The sequence below is a fragment of the Manihot esculenta genome, chromosome 14 (genome assembly GCF_001659605.2).
Source record: "Manihot esculenta cultivar AM560-2 chromosome 14, M.esculenta_v8, whole genome shotgun sequence".
Taxonomy (NCBI): Eukaryota; Viridiplantae; Streptophyta; class Magnoliopsida; order Malpighiales; family Euphorbiaceae; genus Manihot; species Manihot esculenta.
The window spans coordinates 5,629,522-5,645,528 of record NC_035174.2 but is presented as its reverse complement, the minus strand read 5'-3'; the positions used below and the strand labels follow the sequence as shown (position 1 = coordinate 5,645,528).

The 16,007-nt window shown below is 30.8% G+C and overlaps 2 protein-coding genes across 2 annotated transcripts; one reads left to right on the top strand and one right to left on the bottom strand.

The window, feature by feature from the left end:
* Positions 1-2,497: 2,497 nt before the first annotated feature.
* Positions 2,498-4,903, bottom strand: LOC110600381 (spermidine synthase 1). Its single transcript, XM_021737227.2, has 9 exons — positions 4,565-4,903; positions 4,054-4,130; positions 3,829-3,951; positions 3,643-3,747; positions 3,469-3,541; positions 3,324-3,395; positions 3,026-3,224; positions 2,817-2,943; positions 2,498-2,710 (listed from the first exon to the last, which is right to left on the bottom strand). Exons 1-9 carry the CDS (start codon positions 4,713-4,715, stop codon positions 2,645-2,647), a joined length of 993 nt encoding a protein of 330 aa, XP_021592919.1. The 5' UTR covers positions 4,716-4,903; the 3' UTR covers positions 2,498-2,644.
* Positions 4,904-10,004: 5,101 nt separating this feature from the next.
* LOC110599857 (aldehyde dehydrogenase family 2 member B4, mitochondrial) lies at positions 10,005-13,637 on the top strand. The gene is made up of 11 exons (XM_021736446.2): positions 10,005-10,265; positions 10,848-10,982; positions 11,072-11,214; positions 11,313-11,466; positions 11,559-11,788; positions 11,985-12,074; positions 12,263-12,436; positions 12,520-12,657; positions 12,742-12,879; positions 12,969-13,030; positions 13,136-13,637. The coding sequence occupies exons 1-11, from the start codon at positions 10,184-10,186 to the stop codon at positions 13,407-13,409; spliced, it is 1,620 nt and encodes a 539-aa protein (XP_021592138.1). The 5' UTR covers positions 10,005-10,183; the 3' UTR covers positions 13,410-13,637.
* The last annotated feature ends 2,370 nt before the right edge of the window (positions 13,638-16,007 follow it).

Below are 16,007 nucleotides of genomic sequence, written 5' to 3'. Positions count from 1 at the left end.
ACCTGTCATGCATTTTCAATAACATTACAACACTCCAACCTTATTTTATTGCGACGTCTCCTCTTCCTTTTACCATTTTAACCTTCCCTTCTCTCCCTCTTTTTTCCTTTAAATTTAATCCTGTTGCTTTTTTTTTTTTCTCCATAGTTTCATTTAAATTAAAATTTTGGATAAACAATTTTATTTATTTATTTGAAGAAAGAAAAAAAGAAATGTAATAATGTAAATATGTTGGAAAGGAGGGCCTTCCTGGATTTGCGGAGAACGAAATCTTAAAAACGGAGCGTCACCAAACTTCCTTATCCTATCTCTCTCTCTTCTTTCTCGTACCCATCAACCGCCCAACTCTATGAGCCCCACCCCCATTATGTGCCATTGCATGCATCTTGGTTTAGATGTCTAATAATTTTAATTTAAAACTCGTTTCTATATTTTTATTAATACATGTTTTAAAGAAAAGATTCCAATTGAAAATAATTTAATTAATAAATTTTAAATTCATATAATCACGTTGCTAAACTTAAATTAATTATGTGTTTGAAATAGATATGTACTGCTATAATTAATTAATTCGGTAAAAAAGATAATGTGAGATGATAGGTATTCATAGTAGTCATTTTAATACTGAAATCAGTAAATAAAAAAAATGAGTATAATATTTAAAACTCAATAATAATATAAGAGAACATTATATATTTAATATAGTGATTTTTTTTATGAGATAAAAAATAAGATAAATATAATATTTTTTATTATAAGAAATGAAAATAAATATAATATTTTTTTATAATTTTAATAATAATATAGTAAATTATTTGATAAAAAATATCAACTAATATATTAATAATCTTATGATTATAAGTGTAATGAAAATATGTTAAATTTATTTGATAATGATTATTTTATGTCAATACTCACTCTGTCAAAGGAAGGGGAGTCTTAATAATAAATATCACAAACTAATACATTGATAATCTTACAGTTACGAATATAATTAAAGTATGTTGAATTATATTTGATAACAGTTATTTCATATCGATACTCGCCTTATAAAAAAAATAAATTTTAATGATAAACTAAAAATTATGGTATTTAAAATTTTATTTTCTTAAATTAAATCATATTTTTCACTTATCATATTTTTATTATATAATTTTATCTTGCAAGAAAAACTCATAATTTGCTTCGTATGATATGTAAAATCACATAAAATGTAGCATTATATAAAATATTACAATTTGCTTCATATGGTCTGTAAAATCATATAAAATGTAGCATTATATAAAATATTAAAATTTTATGTTTAATAAATATTTTTTATTAATTTTATGTAAAGTTAATTTTTTTTATAAGAAAATAACTAAATTATATTTTAAAAAGTGAACTACTCATGAATCAGTGTGATAATTGGAAAAAAAAAAAAAAGAAAGGAAGATTTAGATAATCCAGCTCCTAATCCTCCTGGCACGGCGGTCGCAAGTGGGAGAACATGCTTTGCTGCGTGGTTGGATTACATGCTGCAGAGATTAGACATTTTGGTGGGGTGGGTTTATGGATTCTCACACCTTTTTTTTTTTTTTGACTTTGGGTTTTTCTTTATCGTAATCCTTAGACTAAATTTACAAAAATAATTTAAAGTTTTGGTTGCACTTTTGGTCTTTCCTATCCGTTTTTTATTTGTCTTTATGCATTAATGTCTATTTTGATAAAATAATTTAAAGCTGTTAGTTCTTGTGTTTCTTTTAATTTTATTATGTATTTTGTTTCAAATTCACTCATATGTTATTGAAAAATAATTCAATATTATATTTCAAAAAAAAAAGCGGCGTGATATTTTAAAATAAAAAAATAATATTAGTAAACAGAGGGACCCACGAAGATACGTTATCCAGTAAGCGTGTTACACGGCGTGTGAGATTGGGTATGCAGTCCTTATCCATTAAAAGGCCTCATTTGATGGGTCCCATCACATTTCCCAATCCTGAAAATAGATTTATTATAAATTTAGCACAAATATGGAATGTTGGTAAAGCTTATCCTAACTCTTCTTTTAATATATATATTTGGAAACGCAACACGCATTTCTCCACCTATATTCTTCTTATTTCCATTTCTGCCACGCCTCCTCTTTTTACCAATTCCCCCCCACGGCATTTGACATTTCTTTCTTTCACCCTTCTCTCTTTCTTTTTTTTTTATTTTTATTTTTTCATAACCAAATAAAAATAAATAAATAAATGCGAGACTTAAAATCTTTTTATTCATGGAGTTGTATTTATCACACTTCTCTATCATTGTCCGTGGACTGGGTTTTAGCAGATTCTTCGTTTTCTCGTGAGATGGGCTTCATGGGATCCTTTTGTAGTTGGGCTTTTCTGTAACGTACCATCGATTAGAGTTTCCAATGTAGATTTCTTTTAGGCTTCTGTCTTCCTTTGTAATCAAAAAGTACTTTTGACAGCTTGTTACAAGCAACACTATTAAGAAAAGAGAAACAGGAAAGAAACTTTTCTATGGTTGTTTGCATTTTTTTTCTCTCTCAAATGTTCGCATTACTCTTGTTAATTAGATTTTTAAACGAGTTTATAGTAAATGAAAATAAGGTAACTAGCTAGCTATGGCTGAATCTCATTCCTCTTGTTAATCAGATTTTGGAGCCGAACATCTTCTTCTTTGCAAAAGATGGTAGACAGAATGCAGCAGTATGGATCTGCAATAGTAACAAAACCAAAGGAATAAGATCCTCTTGGATAAAATCATAATCAGTGACAGAAACATGGTCAGTTTCAGGATATGTTGGTTTAAGAAGGAGACACCTCTGAATTATAAAACAGGGGAGGTCCTTTGGCTACACCATAATTCTCAGGATTCAGTATATTTACAGGGTGTTTGAAGTCGACCGGTGGTCCCTCGGTGGAGCAAAGCATGAAACCTATCATCCCACTGAAATGAAACCCTACTCAGTATTCATGAACTCCAGAATCATACGCATACAAAAAAAATGAAAATAATTAAGGGCTCATGCCTGGCATATGCAGGAGTTGTGCACCAGGCGTAGTTAACAGAGCCTTTGAATGCCTTGCGGCATCTTGCTATATAATCTGAAAGTGAAAATTCTGCGTGCCACAAGCTGTCCGCTGGGCAACACATGACCCCTCCTGGCCGAAGCGCCCTTGCAACCGATTCTAGGAACCATTTATCCCCTACTTCTTCTTCTTCAGGCCCTGTATGATATTCAATGCACGTGAAATTTCTTAAGTACAGGTACATATCCTGTTATTATAGTGAATGAAATATAATTAAGGTGACAGGAAGAGAAATACCCATGCATTGGAACGCGTCCAATAGGATTGCATCGTAAGTACCCTGAGGAACAGTTTTCAGGAATTCAACTCCTGCAGTTTTTAAGGAGACAAAGCAAAAGCTAAGTACATTATTGTTTCCATGAAAGAATCTAAGTTATTATACCGTTTCCTATGTGCAGGTTGACTCGGGGATCTTTGTATCCGATTGCTATATCCGGAAAGAACCGTTTATACGCCTGAAACAATATCCATTTTCAGAAGCACTAAATTTCAAGTACTGAGAAAATGTGCTAAAAGTATAATTTAACTGTTTTAGACGTTTAATCAATTCACTTACATCAATCACCATTTTGTCAATTTCACAAATATCAATACGATCAACCGAGGAATGACGAGATATTTCTTTCAAAATCCCACCATCACCCCCTCCAATTAGCAATACCTGAAGAATATGATACGTGGTTTTGAATAAATAGACTCTATCACAATCTAAAAGCCTCTCCGTAAAGAAAAAAAAAAAGACCTTCTTTGGGTTTGGAATGGAGCAAAGGGGAAGGTGGGTGAGCATTTCTTGGTAGACAAACTCATCCTTCTCTGTAAGTTGAATAGCACCATTCAAGATCACAATCTTGCCATGCGCTGATGACTGCAATCATAAACAAGGAAAAAAAAGAAACATTGTATGCATACATAATTATTGTGGAAAACAAGCAGAAGCAAACATCAATTAATTGGTCTCACTTTTTACCTGAAATATAAAAAGATCCTGGTATTCTGACTTGCCATGAAAGAGGACCTTTTCCACCTTGAACAAGTGTGCCTCTCCTGTCAAATAATTAATGTTTCGTAAGTGGGAGTTTATGGATTAAGCTTCCTAGCTAATAATTTTGATGGAGCAGCAAGAAAACAACTGTGATTGATGGAACTAATAATCATATTGTCTTGTGAGTGAAGTCAATCAATATCGTAGATACAAGAGACCACCACCAAATATTTACATATATGATCATAATAAGACCGACAATTTACCCTCCAGTTTTCGAGTATCACTTTACTGTAATGGTAAAAGTTTTCACAACAAAAACAAAAGTTAGCTTTCTAGCTTAAACAAGATTTTAACATTGCTAAAGCCAAAAAGACAGGAAACCCATCGCAGAAATCAGCAAAAGAAATGGACTTTCTGAAAACAAAAATTTATATCATCTGAAAACTCAAACTAGATATGAAGAAAGCAAAAACCATCTGCATATATATGGTACCTGGCCATCCGTAGGGAACATCAGCATACCATCCTGGAATGTTAAGAGATTTATGATTCTCCATTTCAATAGCATATGGAGGAGAAAAGAGATGAGTGGTCTGATTTATCTCTTCAGATTCTGCAGAAGCAAAACCATTCTGAGCAGCCATTGATTTCTGTCGTTGATTAGATATTCACCACCACAGGAGCTGATAAGAGAATATGAAGGACAAAGCTTAATGCATGTGTCAATAAATAGGAAACAATGACCAATTAAACCACGAGTAGAAAAATGAAAGCTGGCCCCTGAATGATCATTTGTCAGGTTTTGTCTCCATAGTTGAATGCTTGGCGGGTCCTCATCTTTTTAGGTCTAGAATCCAGATTAGATATGCATGATTCCAGATTCCCCAGATGACTCCAAAATGATATTTTTAATTTCATGGATTATTTCCTTTGACTCTAGTTATTTAATACAATATCTATTAGCTCCTGACTTTCCCTTTCACACATTTCTGCATATTTATTTCTCTTCTCATGCCCGCTTTTAGAATTCACCTGACGAATATAAGTACTGAGCAGAGAATTCATATGTTTTTTTCCTTAATAATCAAGTTCGAAAAAGGTTACAAATTTAATTAATAAAATCAAGATATTACATTTTGATAACCATAATGTGAATCATGCACTATAAATACCATGCTTGAGAAAGAAGGATTCATTTATTTATTTTAATTTATTAGCAATTGGAAGCATGCAAGTAGATTATGATTAAACATAAGGTGGTCAAAATACTTAACAATGCGTAATAATTGAAATGGATATTCAGCATTGGGAAAAAGGCCAACACTTTAACCCCACGGAAGGTATATCCATCTTTAATTTTCACACTTTTCCATCTCCATCCACCTATCTCAACTGTTAAATTAAGACCAAAATGAAAAAAGTAATGTGGGTTCCACTAGCAGCAGCCACCATGATATGATTTGTATTTATACATTGATTACAGACTTGAAGTGTTAAAACCCACCAACTCCATCCATCCATGCTCACCATTTTCTTATATGTGTATGGCATCAGACTGACATAATGCAGACATGTTATCCCTTTTCATTGTATGGTATGTATGTATTAGCAGTGAAAAGGTTTTCAAAATATTCATTACCCAATCAGATAAAACATCACTTTTCACTTTCCATAATATTCCTGCAACTGGATTTTCAATCATTTCTTTTACCAATTTGAGTCCCGGAACGCAGTATTCTTCTATAGTTTTTTTTATCCACGATTTCCTCCAATATGTATCTTACGGTATATGCCGACATGAAAACGAGAGGAGACCAGCAAAATCAATCCACAAGTTATTGTCTATTATCTAGATATCCTTGGGTGGGGAATGGATTGGTTTCTAGTTTGTAGTGATTTGATTTCTGGGCTTACCTCTTTAGGGTTTGTATTTGAATTCTGTTGTTGTAGTGGGCTGCAAGAAGAAGTTGTTGTCGAAGTTGGATTTGAACTCAAAGCCCAATCTGAAGGATTTAGAGTTTACAAACTCCATTGTCAAACTAATAATTCGCTGCTCCTTTACTTTTTCTTTTTAATATATGATTTTGCCTTACCACCTTCCTTTTTGAAAAGTTATATTTCCATTTTATAATTTTTATTTATTTTTTTAATTATTTTAAAATTATTATTTATTTTTTAAATTATATTAACATATAAATTAATTATTATAATTTTATTTTATTTTAAAAAATTTTAAAATATTATTTAATAAAATTTAATGTATTTAAATGAATATAATTAAATAAAAAATTATATATTTTAATATATGTTATAAAGTAAAATGGACAAAAATTATAAAATAAAATATCAGTTGTATTTTATGGATGTTTTAAAAAAAATAAATTATCTAAAAATACAAATCAATTGATGGTGATAAATATTTCTCTACTATATGTAAAAGTGGAAGAGAGTAGAGGTATATATATTAGGATTTTCAAAATGTTCTTGAATTTTTCAGTTATTTAATTTTTAAAATAGATAATAATTTTATTATTTAAATTAATTTAAAATTAAAAATTGAATTTTAATATATATGAAAAATATAAGTTTTTAGATAAAATTAATAAATAAGACATTTAAATATTAAAATAGTTTTGAAAAAATGTAAAATAAAAATTTTGATGATAATTTTAAAGTAGATAGTGATGTTATCATTTACATTAATTTAAAATTAATAAAATTTAAATTTTAGAATATACATAAATAATAAAAAGTAAAATTTTGAGATAAATTATTAAAATAATACATTTAAATATTAAATAATTCTAAAAAATATAAACAATAATTTTGATGAAATAAAATTATTAGATAATAAGTAATTCTTTTAATTATCAATTATTATATTTAAATTAAATATTACATAAATATAAAAATAATTTTGATACTATAAAATTATTAGATAATAAGTCTTTATTAATTATTATACTTAAATTTTAAAGTGAAAAACATTTTTTATTATCTTAATTAATTTAAAGTTAGTGAATAAATATTTAAATTTTTAGTTAAGAATATTAAAATAATAAAAAAATTGTAATAGTATTAAATTATTAGATAAAAATTTAAATTTATAAAATGATAAAGTAACTATTATAGTTTCAAGAATGAACTTATTATATATATAGGATAATTAGCAAAATTAATAATTTTAATAATATTAAATTTAGATATTATATTCAATTTTTTAAAATATAATGAAATAAATAATTAGAAAAATCTTATATATATTGAAGATTGATGAAAAATTTTACTTCCATTTGGTTTCAGTTCACTGTTTTCGGAACTTCTGTGTGTCTGTCTCCGACAGAAAGTCAACCAAGTTCTTATGTATGCTGCTGGTGAACTTACAAATTTCCAGGAAAGTAGAATGAAATGCTTGAAAGCCATCCAAAGGATATCCTGAAGTGTATGCATATAAGTATTTCTTTTTATTTACTTTGATAAAGACTCGAGCATTGACGAGAGACAAAAGCTTTTGAGAGCTTTGAGATTCTGTTCAATAATTCTGTTTTCAACAACTTTGGGAGGCCAAAGCTTGTCTCCTGAAGATCTAATGTTTATGCAACCACGACATTCTGTTATTTCCGACATATGATCCTCGTACCGAGGGAGTGATTGCCCATGTAGCTGAAGGAGAGGTATATTGATAAAGGTATGGAGAGATGAAAATATATTCTAAAAGTTTATACTTATAAATTAATTAAAAATAATTTAGCGTATGCAATTCCTGTCAAGCAAATTGTTTCATCATGTTTTGTCCATATAATAATATTTTTGTGGGTTGCTAATGATAGCTACTTGTCGAATTTGTGGTCTCACATCATATGCTTCGAGACATCATTGTGCTTTATGGTTTCTACATTTTTGGCAACTATCAATGGCCACACAGGTCTAGGGCCTCTGGAGAAAGATTTTCTCTCCATTTCCTTTTTCATTTTTTTTTTAAAATTCATCCATCTGCCGACTCGTTGGCTTCTCTTTGTCCTATTCAGACAGAGAGAGCGTGAAGGGAGTTTTTGAGTTTCTCTATTTTTTATTTTTTTTTTCTTTTATTGCTGGTTCTCTTATTTGACAAAGTTGTAGAGAACGAGAGAAATTTTTTTTTTCCTTTTTATATTTACTTGTTGTATATTTGATTACATTCAACGATAGATTAATGGTAGTGACTCAACAAAAATAATCTCGAAATGTGCGAATAGATCAATACTTTGTCTTCTCCTTTTGTTGGTACTTACATTGATCTGAGGATGTTTGATTTGCTTTTGATGCAACATCGCAATTTAATGCTTCCCTTACTTGTTATTAGTACTCTTCAATCCGGTGGTTCTTAGCTCGCTATAGAAGTAAATCTATTTTTTTGGAATTGCATATATTTTTTTTTTCTTGAGTTTCAATAAGTCTGGTTATGGTTTATGACTACTGTTGTAGGAGTTTTCCAGCCATGACCACAGAACTTATTTGTTAGGTGACACCGTTCCCAATATCAAATGAGTCTTTTACATTGAGTAGGATTAGAACAAGGTGAAGTTTAATTTTAGGGTTTAGATTTCTTTTGTTGAATTTTTTTTAGACCCTAAAGTCTTATATAACTTGATCATCTGTAGGCCTTAACTAGTTTAATTAATGAATTTTTTATCATTAAAAAAAAAAAGTTAACAATTATTTAAGTTCTTTAGATTTTTTATTTTCACCCTAAAATTATATTCATTTTTATATATTATCTATTTAATGTGTCTGTTTAAAGTATATGTTGACAAAATTTTTGATGACTTTTTCTCTTATCAAGGATATTAATTGTTGTTAATATCTCATAAATAAATTCAATCAAAATGATACATAGGACCAATTTCCATAGGTATATCCTTAGTATAGCGTGAGACAAAATGAAATTATTTCGACTGATTAATTTATGCGAATGAAATAATAAAAAGTTTTTAAGGAAGTAAAATTTTAAATTTTGTAAATTTAATTTTTTAAAAAATAATTTTCGAGTTATATAAAAAAATTCATAGTTCGAGGTATTACATATGGCGTAATGCATTACTCCTTACACCTATTGAAATGTAGATTTGTTATTATCATAAAACTTAAGATGGATGAGTGGATAAAATAAAATTTAAAACTTTTTACTCCTTACACCTCAAAATCAGAAAAAATCAATCAGACTATCATCTCATGTTTATTTTAGTCATTACAGAGAAATTATTTCTACGTGAAAATAATAAATTTTTTTCCTGTAATTCAGCCATGCATTATAGCTTTAGGTAGGATGTTGACCTTACCTAAACCTCACTCAATGTTCCAGTTGTTGGCTCAGATTGACATATCAACAACCCTCCCTTTGTATGATTAAGAGACTACCGAATCATATAATAAAAAAATAATAATAATAATATACTTACAAGGTTCTGATATTTTTAAAGTAGTTGTTCTCGATTTTGGAGTTTTGAGGTTTGGAGGGTTGTGTCCAGTAGAGATTCTTTTATTTATATGGAATATTACATTTTATACTTTTTTTTGACCGTCTAACTAAAAAGAAACAAGAATTAGTAGTTTATTGCAAATTTGAAAGAAATGAATAGTATGAGTGAGGTTAATTTGTATTTTTAAATGTATTTTTGTACTCTTTATCTTAGGGCCATATTAAATACAGTTCTTAATGCATTAGTAAAAAAAAAAAATTTAAGGAAGCCACCATTAATTATATCAAATTTGACACACTCTGAAAATTAAAATAGCAAGATAATATTTTGAATGTTTACAAAGTTGAGGATTAAATTTAAAAAAAAAGATAAATTACTGCGATTTTTAAAAAAAAAGAGAATTTTTTCCCCAAAGACAGTCCACTAATCTATTTCCTTTGATTTAATCCTCAACTTTGTAAACGTTCGTGGCATTGTCAGATACTGACAAACGGATTTTTAAGGGAGAGAGAGAAAAGGAAGTGTTCATCCTTTTTTCTTGGGCAAAATTTTTCCAAGGATAACATTCTGTTTGTTTCCCCTGCATCAGAACTAGAAAAAGAACAGCAACATAAGTAGAGGGAGAAGTAAAGAGACCGTCTTCGACACAGGCCATGGCAGCTCGCAGGACATCTTCCTTGATCGCCCGTTCACTTTCCTCTTCTTCTTCTGCTGCTTCTTTGCTTCTCTCTCTAGGTGACCACTCCCCTTCTCTGTTATTTCCTTTTTAGATTGTTGTAGACGATGACGAAACACGAATGCTTTTTCTCTCTTTAACTTTTCATCTAGTTTCACTTCACTGTTTTCGGAGTTTCTTTACTCTACTTTCTTTCGCTGACAGAAAGTCAACCAAGTTCTTCTATGTTCTGTTAGTGATTTTATAAATTTCCTGGAAAGTAGAAGGAAATTGTTGAAAGCCATCCCAAGTATATCGTTAGGATTATGTATGTGTGTGTTTCTTTTTTATCTTTTTCGCTAGTTGAATAAAGACCCAGGCATCTATGGATTCTGAACCAAGCATTTATATGTGTTTGTCTATGTGTATGGGCATGGAACAAAGCTTTGAGATTCTGTTTCATAATTCTGTTTTCAGAAACTTTTGAAACGCCAAAACGGAGGCCAGAGTTTATCTTCTGTTATTAACATGGACGCTGAAAAACTGAAGATCTAATCTTTATGTAACCATGGCAGAATTATTTGGCCTTAGATCCTGTATATTTTGTTTAATCTTGATGGAACCAGAAAGATTAATATATGGTTTTGGAATATGATCCTCAGGAAGAAATCGTAGCAGGGGAAGAAGCATCTACAGATATAGCACCGCTGCAGCAGTTGAGGAACCAATCACCCCACCTGTTCAAGCAATTTACACCCAACATCTAATCAATGGGCAATTTGTTGACGCAGCATCTGGTATCTTTTTTTTTTTCCCAGTTCATAAAAGCAACATTAGAAGTGCTTCTTTGGGTGGCAATGTTCAATACTTGTACGATTGATTGTAGGGAAAACATTTCCGACATATGATCCTCGCACTGAAGGAGTGATTGCCCACGTAGCTGAAGGTGATGCGGAAGATATAAACAGGGCGGTAGCTGCTGCTCGCAAAGCATTTGATGAGGGACCATGGCCAAAAATGACCCCTTATGTCAGAACTTTTACCTTATTTCTCTAGCACAATACACTATCTGTGATTCCTGCCTTCTTATTTATTTCCGTTGATTTTTTTTCCCATTTTGATTCCAGGAAAGATCGCGGATTCTCTTGCGTTTTGCTGATTTGGTTGAGAAGCACAATGATGAACTTGCAGCTTTAGAGACATGGAATAATGGGAAGCCATATGAACAGTCTGCTAAATCTGAGTTACCAATGCTGTCTCGCCTGTTTCATTACTATGCTGGTGGGATTCATAAAATTCTTGCAGTGGCAAGTCTTGTTTTTATTTATTTATTGTATTATAAATTCTAATGATTGTCTTCTTAATTTGTCCAGGTTGGGCAGATAAGATCCACGGGCTAACAGTTCCAGGAGACAGTAATCACCATATTCAAGTATTGCACGAACCAATTGGAGTTGCAGGGCAGATAATTCCATGGAACTTTCCTCTAATCATGTTTGCTTGGAAAGTTGGTCCTGCATTAGCTTGTGGCAATACTATTGTACTCAAGACAGCTGAACAGACACCTCTCACTGCTCTTTATGCGGCCAAGCTCTTCCATGAGGTAGGGTCTGAAAATTATGCATACTTGTATGCTTCCCCTAAAATGAAGCCCACGCAGCATTATGCACCAAAGTAGGACAGAAAATGGTTAAATCAACTGTCCAATTTTTATCTTAACAGCTTCATACTGTAGTTAAAATGGTAACAATTGTACATATCTTTCATTATGTAGACACCTAATTTGCATCCTTTGTCAGGCTGGTCTTCCTCCAGGTGTTCTGAATGTAATTTCGGGCTACGGTCCAACAGCCGGTGCAGCTCTAGCCAGCCACATGGATGTAGACAAGGTATTTCACCGAGTCTATTTCCTGCTTAATTTTTTGCCAGCTTTTTGGAGAATTTGAGTATACCCTATGATTCTCTGTTCTATACTCAATTGTTATTGATCAAACACCATACTATATGGACTCCAGTACTAAGATTGGGCAAACTTGTGGACTGACAGTAGTCAATGATGTCACTACTTCATGTGCAGATTGCTTTCACAGGATCAACTGAAACTGGTAAGGTTGTACTTGAATTGGCTGCAAGAAGTAATCTTAAGCCAGTTACACTAGAGCTTGGAGGGAAATCACCTTTCATAGTTTGTGAGGATGCTGATGTTGATAAGGCTGTGGAGCTTGCGCACTTTGCATTGTTCTTTAATCAGGTTTGCCTACAAATTTACCCACAGACAGAGTCTGAGCACAATGCCTGTGAAAGCATCTTTTAGTGTGTGCTTATTATCTACAGGGTCAATGTTGCTGTGCTGGATCTCGTACATATGTACATGAGCGTGTATACGATGAATTTATAGAGAAATCAAAGGCACGCGCCAAGAGACGTGTTGTTGGTGATCCCTTCAAGAAAGGTGTTGAACAAGGTCCACAGGTAATTGGATTATAAATCTACTTGCACATATGATATGTGAATCGTTGTCATGCAAATTTTGATTGCACCTTGTAAAATTCCCAGATCGACTCGGAACAATTTCAGAAGGTCCTTAGGTATATAAGATCGGGCATTGAAAGCAATGCTACCCTTGAATGTGGAGGGGACAGGTTTGGCTCCAAGGGCTACTTTATCCAGCCCACTGTTTTCTCAAATGTTCAGGTATTTAATTATCTACTCAACTCCTGTCTCTTTCTCACTCTTACCTTTTTCTGGTTTTGCAATATCGTATTAACATTCTTTTCAAACAGGATGATATGCTGATAGCAAAGGATGAGATCTTTGGCCCAGTGCAATCAATCTTGAAGTTCAAGTGAGTCATAACTTGCAGAAACTTCAATTAGATCGCTAAATGCACCATAGTGACTGAGAAAACTATGATATTGGTGAGAATAACAATTTCCTTCGTGTCTGCCAGGAATCTTGATGAAGTAATACAAAGGGCAAATACTACAAGATACGGTCTGGCTGCAGGAGTTTTCACCAAGAACATTGACACTGCCAACACCTTGTCTAGAGCACTGAGGGCAGGAACAGTGTGGGTGAACTGCTTTGATGTGTTTGATGCGGCAATTCCTTTTGGTGGCTACAAGATGAGTGGTATAGGGAGGGAGAAGGGAATCTACAGCCTTAACAACTACTTACAAGTGAAAGCAGTGGTTACTCCATTAAAGAATCCAGCCTGGTTATAAGCTACGATACGTTTCCATCTCCAGCCTTATCTTTCCTTTTAAAAAGAAGTACAAGCGTAAAACATTTGCTGTGAGATCGTGCATCAGAGCTTAAAAAAGATCTTGTAAAACATTTGTGTGACTTACAAATTGCTCTCTCTTTGAGAAACAAGTGGTGCCTTGTGTTGCTGTATTTGGGGTCTGGAGAAGCTGATTACTTTAAATTTTCCAATTCAATATTTTGGGGTATATGTGTGTTTAATGAGATGGGTCCAGAAGACCATATATGAGTTTCAGCCTCATCAGCAGAGGACTCTCAAATCATGAGCTATCCAACACCGCCTCAGTATGCCAATAGGCCTTAAAGTTCAATAAGTTAGATAAAGATTAAAGATCAGAGTGTAGATTTCATCTTTTTTACAATTAACATATTTTTAACTGTTTTGTAAATGTCACATAATATGCTTTGCGATCTCCCTCTTCTTTCTAGAGAGAGAAGTTTCTCTCAAGTCTCCTATCTTTCAGTGGCTTCGCTTTTCTCTCGATCAAGCCAAACTAGTTTCTTCAGTGGTTTCCGTTGCTCTCTGGATAGATGAGGGTTTTAGCTGCTACTTTTCTATTCTGTTTTTGCAGCTGCCTAGGTTTGGTCTTCTATTACCATCCTAGGCAGGTTATAGAAATTTGTCTTTGTGTAATTTGGCCTTAGATTTGGTTTTGCATGGTGAGGTATCTATTTCTGATTTCAGAAAAGAGCTTTTCTCTTGTTGGTGCTCTCCATTGCTGATACTGTGGGTGTAGAGCCTATTGCTTGCATGTTTGGTGGCGGCACCTCCTACAAATTTACAGCCATTTCCCATGTCGAATAGTTTGTCCAAGGATATATTATACGACAATGATAGGCCGTGGAGGCCTGCACCATCACTCCCGGAGCTTGATAGAAGAGGGTTAAAGTTTGAAGTTTTTTGGAGCCACTTGAGTTGACCCATATTGAGCATTGTCAAGGAGAGAGCTGAATCCCTTTTGGCAGTCATGCCTGTTACAGAGCGATGGGACAGCGTTGGTTGGTGGAGCAACAATGAAGCTTTGCCTCGTCTTCTATTTAGGTTTCCTAGAGGCTGAAATGTCAAATTTGCCTTCCAACTAAAGAGAGGTGAAAATATTAAATTTTATTTTATTTATTTAAATTTATTTTTAAATTATTATTAAAAAAATAAATAAAATCATCATTTATTTTTGTTTGAAATGGATAAAATTATCATTTATTAAAATTTAAAAACTCGAGTAATACTTTACTTTGATTTTGTTTGAACATTTTTTTATCTTTTAAATTGAAAATTAAATTTTAATATTTTTTATTTTTATTATATAATTTAAAGAAAAATTTAATTTTTTTACCCTATGTTGTTATATGATTTAATTTCGTATTAAGTTTAATTTGGAACTTTTGGCTGTCTTTTCTCACCAGCTCATATCTTTGCCCTCTTGGCTTTGTAATTCATATGCGGGTCAAAAAAATCTTACTTCTTATTATTGAAAATTATTATAAATATATATATTAATTAAATATTAAAAATTTACTTTGATAAGTAAAATTCTTAATTATTTTTCAATTTAAAATAATATTTTTTTGAAAAAACATCGTTTTACTTTTATATATGCGAATTGAATTATAAACTTTTAGAGTGTATTTAAATAAAGCGAGAAATTTTTTTTTAAATAGAAATTAAAAATTAAAAAAGTAAAATACTTACCACCATATTAAATTTATGAATATAAAGTGTGAAAAAAATTTTATGGAGTTGTATAAAAAAATATTATGTATTATAATTTTTTTAGAAAAAAATTTAGCCCTCTTATCTTTCAAGCAACAATATTACTTATTCAAAAATAGGTTTAGAAAAATATTTCATATCATTTATTTATGAAAATAATTACGTTTCTTTAATTTATTTTAATTAATTAAAATATTTCTATAAATTTTTTAAATTATGTTACAATACTCTTCAACTAAGGAGGCTATCTATTAATTTTTATTCATTTTTTCATTAGTCTATTTAATTAAAATTAAAAAAAATTAATATTATATTCCTGAAATTTATATTAGTCTAATTAATTAAAATGTTTTTAATTTTAAAATTATATTAAAATGCCATAATATTTTTATTTTATTAATTAAAAAGGATAGTGGTTAATTTTTATTTATTTTTATTATTAATTGATTGATTAAAATTGAAAAAAAAATTATATGACTAAATTAAATTTATATTAAATAAATTCATTACTCTCTTCTTAATCATTAGTTTTACTAGTTAAACATTTTATTTTTTAAAAAAATATGTAGAGCTGAGTGTAAACCGAGCGAGTGACAAATTTAATTTGACGAGGTCAATTGGAGGGTAATCTGAGTGTAAATTTTTTTTTTTTTAATTTTAACTAATAAATTAACAATAAAAATAATAAAAAATAAAAAATATTATTTTTAGTTAATAAAATAAAAATATAAAAGTATTTTATTGTAATTTTAAAACTATTAAGCATTTTAGTTATTTAAAATAAATTTAATAATAAAAATAGATAAAAATTAATAAATATTTTTTAATTAATAAAATAAAAATATAA

Coding starts and splice junctions, on each gene's coding strand:
- LOC110599857 (XM_021736446.2), top strand. CDS start 10,184: ATGGCAGCTCGCAGGACATCTTCCTTGATCGCCCGTTCACTTTCCTCT. Junction 12,075..12,262: donor GCCACATGGATGTAGACAAG/GTATTTCACCGA, acceptor CTTCATGTGCAG/ATTGCTTTCACAGGATCAAC. Junction 13,031..13,135: donor CAATCAATCTTGAAGTTCAA/GTGAGTCATAAC, acceptor CGTGTCTGCCAG/GAATCTTGATGAAGTAATAC.
- LOC110600381 (XM_021737227.2), bottom strand. CDS start 4,715: ATGGCTGCTCAGAATGGTTTTGCTTCTGCAGAATCTGAAGAGATAAAT. Junction 3,748..3,828: donor CCATTCCAAACCCAAAGAAG/GTCTTTTTTTTT, acceptor CATATTCTTCAG/GTATTGCTAATTGGAGGGGG. Junction 3,225..3,323: donor GGACGCGTTCCAATGCATGG/GTATTTCTCTTC, acceptor AATATCATACAG/GGCCTGAAGAAGAAGAAGTA.